The sequence below is a fragment of the Penaeus chinensis genome, chromosome 22, assembly GCF_019202785.1.
Source record: "Penaeus chinensis breed Huanghai No. 1 chromosome 22, ASM1920278v2, whole genome shotgun sequence".
In the NCBI taxonomy this organism is placed as follows: Eukaryota; Metazoa; Arthropoda; class Malacostraca; order Decapoda; family Penaeidae; genus Penaeus; species Penaeus chinensis.
Genome location: NC_061840.1, coordinates 9,578,462 through 9,585,961, shown reverse-complemented (window position 1 = coordinate 9,585,961; position 7,500 = coordinate 9,578,462). Strand labels below are relative to the sequence as shown.

At 38.2% G+C, this 7,500-nt stretch overlaps 1 protein-coding gene across 4 annotated transcripts in view; it reads left to right on the top strand.

Annotated features, from left to right (window-relative positions):
- Positions 1-7,500, top strand: part of LOC125036904 (DDB1- and CUL4-associated factor 12 homolog) — a 25,957-nt gene that overhangs the window by 9,369 nt on the left and 9,088 nt on the right. For all 4 annotated transcript variants that reach the window (XM_047629849.1, XM_047629852.1, XM_047629851.1 and 1 more), the window contains 2 exons: positions 2,756-2,923; positions 3,154-3,318. In XM_047629849.1, the coding sequence (XP_047485805.1) occupies positions 2,756-2,923; positions 3,154-3,318 (333 nt within the window). The remainder of the gene's footprint in view (positions 1-2,755; positions 2,924-3,153; positions 3,319-7,500) is intronic.

Below are 7,500 nucleotides of genomic sequence, written 5' to 3'. Positions count from 1 at the left end.
GCTATGCACCTGCTGTGTCAAAAAAAAAAGGAGGCAAGCCTAGTCAGTCACACATACTATGTGGACCTCCCAGAGGCAATGGGTGAACTGATCTATTTCCTTTATCTCTGCGTTAACCCTTTCATTCCTGTTATGATAAGTTTTTATATTTAGTTTTCTTTTTTTCTTTTTTTTCTTTTTTTTTCACTAACAGTACTTTTCAATTGCTTTGGATAGTTTTTTATTTTTTATTTTTTTTTGGGGGGGGCTCATATCTTTCAAATATTTCTACAGGCATCATCAAACCTTTTTTACATGTCATCAGTTGTTTGTAGAGTTTCAATATCTGTTAGTGCTGCTTCTAGTGATTTACTTTTCATTTCCCAATCTATTTGGTCGGGATTGCAGTTCAGTGGTTTAAGACTTTTAGTTACCTGAGCTACTTGGTTTCTTTCTTGAACTATATAGTAAGATAATATCCTGTTTGCCTCCTCTCCCATACACAAAAGTAAGATCAAGTATATTATTCGGAATTTTGATGATTTGGTTAAGGTAGAATTCTTCCTCAAAATCTAGAAGCAACTGTGCTTGTTCTTTTTCATCTCTGGGAGCATTTGCTCATTATTTGATCTTCTTTGTTTCGCAGGTGATAAAGGGAAAATTAAAATTGTCTGTTATATAAAATCTTGGACTTTCTCAGTTTAGGTATATATAATGACTAACAACATTTAATGCTTCACCAAAGAAAGCTTTAGTGGAGTCAGGCGGCCTGAATATAATAACTTAAAGTTCTTGTGTGCTCTTAGTCAGTACTCCTCACACCTCAACCATGTTATTCTGTTACAGTGTTTCTGATGTAAAAAGGTATTCCACCTCTAAATCTGGTTATATTGTCTTTCTACATTATCTCAAAATCTTTCATTTTGATTTATTCATTCTGTATGGATCCAGGTCTTCACTGCCCACACATGGCCCAAAAACCAGGCAATAAGTTTACTTGAGTGGCAACTCTTACAGGTGTGTAGTTTGTAGGCCCTGCCCACACAAACACTTGTTTGCAGGGTCAAGACTCCTTTCTTCTCCTTTGCAATATTATTATCTCTTTCTGCATAAGCATTTTTTTATATATATATAAGAATAATAATGATGATAATGATTGTAATAATAATAGTAGTAATTATATTCAATTCTCAGTAATTCACCCTGCACTGCTGGTCACACTGGGCAGGAATAGGATCCTGAGCAGGGAGATAGTGTCCTCTCTGGAACAATCATGGCTCATAGATGGTCCATTCCTTGCTTGTTTACTAATTGGAATAATACAAGAGCCATATCCCAAATATCCACTGAGTCTAATCATCTTCCAAGAGCTTTAGTCAAAAATCTCTTGATGATATGTTCCCATCACCCCAACCTTCAACCAAGTTTTTCCATGGCAACATATTCATGTCACCTGACCCTCAAGCCAAATTTTTTTGTGATGTGATGGTCATGTCACCCAAATCCAAGGGGTTATCAAATGACAATAGACATTGGAAAATGGCAAAAAATATTAATGATAGTAATAATAATTAAAAAATAATAATGATAACTAAAAAAAAAATAATGATAATGCTTATGCCAAATAAGATATAATATTACAATAGGGAGGGAAAAATCCTTGACATCACACATGAGTGTAAGAGTCAGCAATCATGTTAGCCTCATGCCTTGATTTTGGCCCATGTGGAGACAGTGAAGCATCTGGACCCAATGGGTTAAAAGTGTTTCTGTGAGGGCTATAAATAAGTAATTGTTGATGTTTTCTACAGATACGTTACTTTTGTTTTATTTGTGCTTAGCCACCAAGGATTTGATAATTAGACCTCATAACCTTTACCTAATGATTTCACCTTTCCTAGATTTTTTTTCTAATTCTGTCAATATTGATGCTGTTATTGTTATTATAGACATTATAATTATAATGTCATTGATAATTCTAATATTGATATCAGTTGAAAAGAAAATATTTTTTGAAATTCATCAGATTTTCATCAGGAAAGATGTAGCAAAACGGCACTGTAATAGAATATTCAAATAACAGGAAACCGACACTGTTTTCATATACAGACCACCTGACTCAACTAAAGTCTTCTTTAGTGAAGCACTCTATATTGTTAGTCATTATATATTTCAAAACTAATAGTATTTTCTTTTACCTTTTCTCTTACATACATAAGAGGTCATTTTTGGCATGTCAAACTTATGATCACTCAGAGGCTCCATTTTTTACATTTCCTGTTTAATCTGTTCCTCAAACTAAACTGTTTTCTCACTCACTTGTAGCTATTTTATGGCTCACTTTTTCAGTTGATATTAGTGCTTATAATAAAACCATGAACTGTAATCTACCCGTTATTCCTAAGGGAGGAGATCAAACTCATAAACACAAATAAAAGTCTCCCTTGACTAATACAGTAGGAATTCATCCAGGTCTGATCCAGTATCTGCCAGTTGACATATCAGAAAATGCGGAGCTCCAACTTATGACAGCAATGCCTTATAGGCATCTTGTTCACAAGAGGTCAAACTTGTTTCATGTTATGGCAGTATTTCGAATGACTTATGTTGCTGAAATATGATTTGTAGGCAGAACATTTTTATAGAATCCCTCCAGACAGGATTTGGTATCTGACACAAACCAAAATTCAGGAAAGAGTGTGTGTGTGGTCAGAGTCATGTGCACATTTCACCTGCTCTAGGTGATTACTGTAGAATTACTTTTTCTTATTACCAGATTGATGAGTTCATGCTGTACAGTGATGAGGATGAGGAAGAGGAGGATAACGATGCGGAAGAGGAAGAGAACTCGAGGGATGGAGGAGGATACATTGCCTTAGGGGGCGTCCCTCACCATCCTTCACACCACCACCACACAGTGCGGCGGAAACAGTCTTTTATGCAGGTAAGTTTGGGGACCTAGAAATGTTGCTTAGCTTTGTTTGTTTTTTTGTTTATATGTCTTGTGTTCCCCTCATCATTTTTCTCTTATCATTGATGTGATTAATTTTAAGGCTGGATTAGGGAAAATGAATAGTCAAGTTTCCCTTCATTTGTGCTTACTACCCAGTCCAAGTAACTGCTATTTTGATGTAGCATTTCTTACCACAACTAAGCCCCATTGTACCCATGCAGAAGTACCAACCACTGAGCCACAACTTTGCCGATTATGTCTTAACAAGATCTCGGGGCTGCAGCCGGCATGAGTACCAAAGCATCAATGAGGAGTTTGGCACAAGGCACATGCTAACGACAGGCATGTTTCGAGAGAGACCCATTCCACTCAACAGGATAAACAAGGTCAGTGGCTGTGTAAGTAAGATGGTTGATAACATTAAGTGTAGAAGCTTTCTATACCTCTGTATTGGTCTATGTCAGGGTGCTTATTGCAGTATATTTCTTTTTTCTTTTCTTTTTTTTATTTCTATCTTTCTTGTTTTCTTCTTTTTCCCTTACAGTGTATCATTATTACTATTATCATTACTATTATATAGTTGTTATTTTCATTAATATTACTGTTTTCATTATGTGTCATTATTCAGTTTAACCCTATGATGATGGGTGAAGAAAACTAAAAAAAAAAAATCTACGCTCTGGATATCAGTGGCAACGCACCAACTTTGAGTGCAGGAGTTTGATACATCAAGCCAAGTCACCGGCTCGTATCGCTTTGGCGCGCCACCACGGTGTACAGCCACACACCACAGATTGAGCGGTTTGTTTTGATGCCTCACAGCATGACTCGGTGGGAAGGGGTTAAGCTGATTTTATGTAATTTAAGTATGTGCATCTGTCTTTCTGTCTGGCTGTTTGGTTAAGTTGGCTCTTGATCTGAAGTCCTCCAGAACATCAACCTTGAAGTCCTTTTGGTACATTATCTCACCAAAGGTGCAGTGGACTGTGTAAGCATTGATAATGCCCAAGTCAAACAGGAAGAAGAAAGCCTTCATGTACCAGACCTTGGATTTGCAAGCCGTTATGTATTAGCTTGCCATCTTATCAACTTCAACGCCCTTCATGATGAGGTTGTAATCAGTTTTCATCAATTCAAGTGTTATAGACAGTTGACATCATGTTGAGGGTGTGGCAGTTCTTCCACTTCAAGGCCAGCAACCTCATCTTCCTGCTACAGTAGTTCACGTTGCTCATCCTCTCCACACTGAGGTCCTTGGACATGAACATCCTGTTCAGTCAGGCTGTGCCTACTGCATTCGTCCCTTGGGCCTGCAATAGATGAAAGAGAGCCCACAACATTTACCAGTTGTCCACAAGCGACTGGTATCCTTTCCCATGGAAAATGCCAGACTCCAACTGCAGCACTGCTCGTGTGGATGTGGACAAGTTGCTACAGTTCTGCCTGGAGAACACTCTGAAACAAGAGGTTTACTAAGGTGCCAGGCAAGTACCTGAAGCTCATCTCAAGTTGAAGCCCTAAAGTTATAAAACTTACCAATTAGTCTTTTCAAAGATAATGTCAAGGAGATTGTGGGTAAAGAAACATCCAAAAATCTGGTGTTCTTGACATATTCAGGTCAATCATGACCCCAGGATGGCTAGCAAACCCTAAACACGTAGGGACATTGTACTTTCATCGCCAGATGAAGGACAGAGCCATGGAGTGTTTCTCTCCCTTGCCCAAGCTCCCACATTTTTCAGTGGCTCTACACTGTCAAGGATGGTGTCATCCAAGACGTAATCCAGTTTGACCTACAAACTGGTCTTCCAAATCGGAGACATCAAATTATAGGTCAAACTCATGCACCCTTCACAACACTGATTCCTCATCATTCCCTTCAAAGAGGAGGTTAGAGATAGTTGGAAGCCTTGCAGAAGGCAGTGATCAGCATGATAGATGGTGATGAGGACCTTGGTAGGAGGTACCAAAGAAGTTGATGGCTGAGGGTCATTGACCTTGGAGGAGAAGAGGCTAGGAGAGTATGGTCAGCAGGGATGAAGCATTTTGTTAGCGAGTAATGAATTGGGTGTAGGCACCCTTTTATATACAAGAAAATTCCTACAGTATGACCTGACAGGCAATATGTTGCCAATGATGACCAATTATGTCAAAAGCAATTGGATTACATGTCGCATAACATGACCATTCACATCATAGCCATTACTGATGTCACTTCTGTTTGTGCCATCAACTATGTAGAAGTATTGATGGAGGCTGAAAAGCAAATACAGTAACTGTAATGATATAATTTTCTCAGCTTCGTGATGTCACTTTTTGACATCACTTCTCCAGCTTCATGATGTAAAATTTAGTGGCTTCACTTCATCTGCCTATCTGCTTGCCCCTTTGTCTATCTATCCATTTATCTGTCCCTGTCGCCCTTCCTCTCTCCTCAGTCTCAACTATTGTTTTTGTTGTGATTTTGATTTTCTGTCACTTTCTGTCTTTCCTCGTAATCCCCTTGTACCTTCACATCAAATCCAACTAGATGGAAGTAATAATGACTTCACTTCTGGTTTTATAATCCCTTATGACGTAATTTTTGGTTCCTTTTGCAAAAGGAAATAATTTAGACATTATGGATGTTACCTTTACTGAGGATGAGACACCCTACAGATAGGGGGGAGGTAGGCGGGCGGGCAGGCAGGCAGGCAGGCAGGCAGGCAGGCAGGCAGGCAGGCAGGCAGGCAGGCAGGCAGGCAGGCAGGCAGGCAGGGAGGTGTGCGTGCGTGCGTGCTTATGATTTATGTTTTATGTTTTAGTCCCAAAAAGAGTATGTACCAAAACACTGTTCTTAACCCAAGGCCTCTAGGGAAATGTGATGATCACTGTATTAATTTTTCTACACATATATGGCTTCACAAATGCTGAGCATTTGTGACCTCCTCATTCCTTGGTTTTGTCTCTTTTTTCTGATTCTGTTGATTTTAATGCTATTATTATTATTATTATTATTATTATTATTATTATTATTATTATTATTATTATTATTATTATGGACAGTGTAATTGTTCCAGTGTTATTAACAGTACTAATAGCAATATACAATTAAATAAAATGTTCCTGAAAATCAAGGAGAAGGTCAAACAGTTGACATAGGTAGAATTAGTGAGAAAGTCCTTGGTGACTAAGTAGTTGTGGGGCCATCTATGTGTAAATACAATTATTAAATTAAACTCAATCTGGGCTTGGCATGTGGCAGCATTGGGTTTTAATGGGAAGAGTGTTTTCACAAAATTGATTGATGGGAATGAAAATTGCACTTTTTCACTAATAATGTTTTGTTTTGCTCATAAGAGACTGTTCTTAGTTTGCCCATGTTTATCTTTATCAGTTCCAGAAAATCATTGAACTGTACTTATATGTACTTAAATCAGTTTGTGTGTGTTTATCATGTTAGTTTACCCTTTTCACCAAAGCAGTGCAATGTTGCATGTTTTACCAAATGTTGCAATAACCTATATTCCTCAGTCTTTATGGACCCCACCAATGCATTTTCATGGTTATTAATGTAGTTAATGGTGGAGTTTCAGTGATGTAATACGACTGAGAAAAGAAGAAAACATAAGGGCCAATAATTGTTTTACTCAATTTTGTAGCTACGGAGTGAAAGTGGTTGCTTCTTACCATCATTGTACAAGAGGCTCACCTCTTTGAATAGCTTGGTTAGCTTGGGAATGTATCATCTTGTTTAAAATTTGGGGTAGGGACCTCCCTGTCTCGCAGTGAGATATTATTAGAGCATGGCAAGTAAAAATGATGTCTCACTATGCATGCCCAAAGCTTATGGAGGGTGATTAGACTCATTTGGCCTTCAGGAAGGGACTCAAGTAGTATTTCCACAAGTAAAACATTCCTGACACAATTTCCATGTACAGGGGCCTATTGCTGCCCACAATAACTGGCAGTTCAGGGTGTGTTACAGAAAATTTAATATTATGAAAAGATGGAAAAAAACAGAAATAACACAGTTACTGTTATACACAGAATTGTAGAGCACTTGGAAAGACATTATAGAGTCTGCTTTAATGAAAACATTTCATTACCATCTTGGTACAGCATAACAAAGAAAAAATATAGATAATAGCATTGCAAAGAGGATACAAGGAGTCTTGATACTTCACGCAAAAGGGAATCACCACTCAAGTAATCCTAAGGCTCAGATTTTGGTCTACATACAAGCCACGAGGCACCTGGACCCAACAGGTTAATGCATATATTTTGTACATGTTGGTGATATGAAACTAAGGTAAGGTGTAACATGATTTTGCTTCTGAAGCTAATCATTCAAGTATGCAGTGTTTAACCCCTTCACAACGGGTCAAGTCTCTAGACATCATAACAAACCGCTCGAAATGTGGCGCAGAAGCGCTCCGAGGCGGTGATTCGGCTTGATGTACCGAACTCCCACGCTCAAAGTCGGTGTGTTGCCATTGAGTTTTTTTTTTTTAGTTTTCTTCACCCGTCACCAAGGGGTTAAAAATAATTCTTATTCTACAGGTGATGACACACACGTATATTTCTGA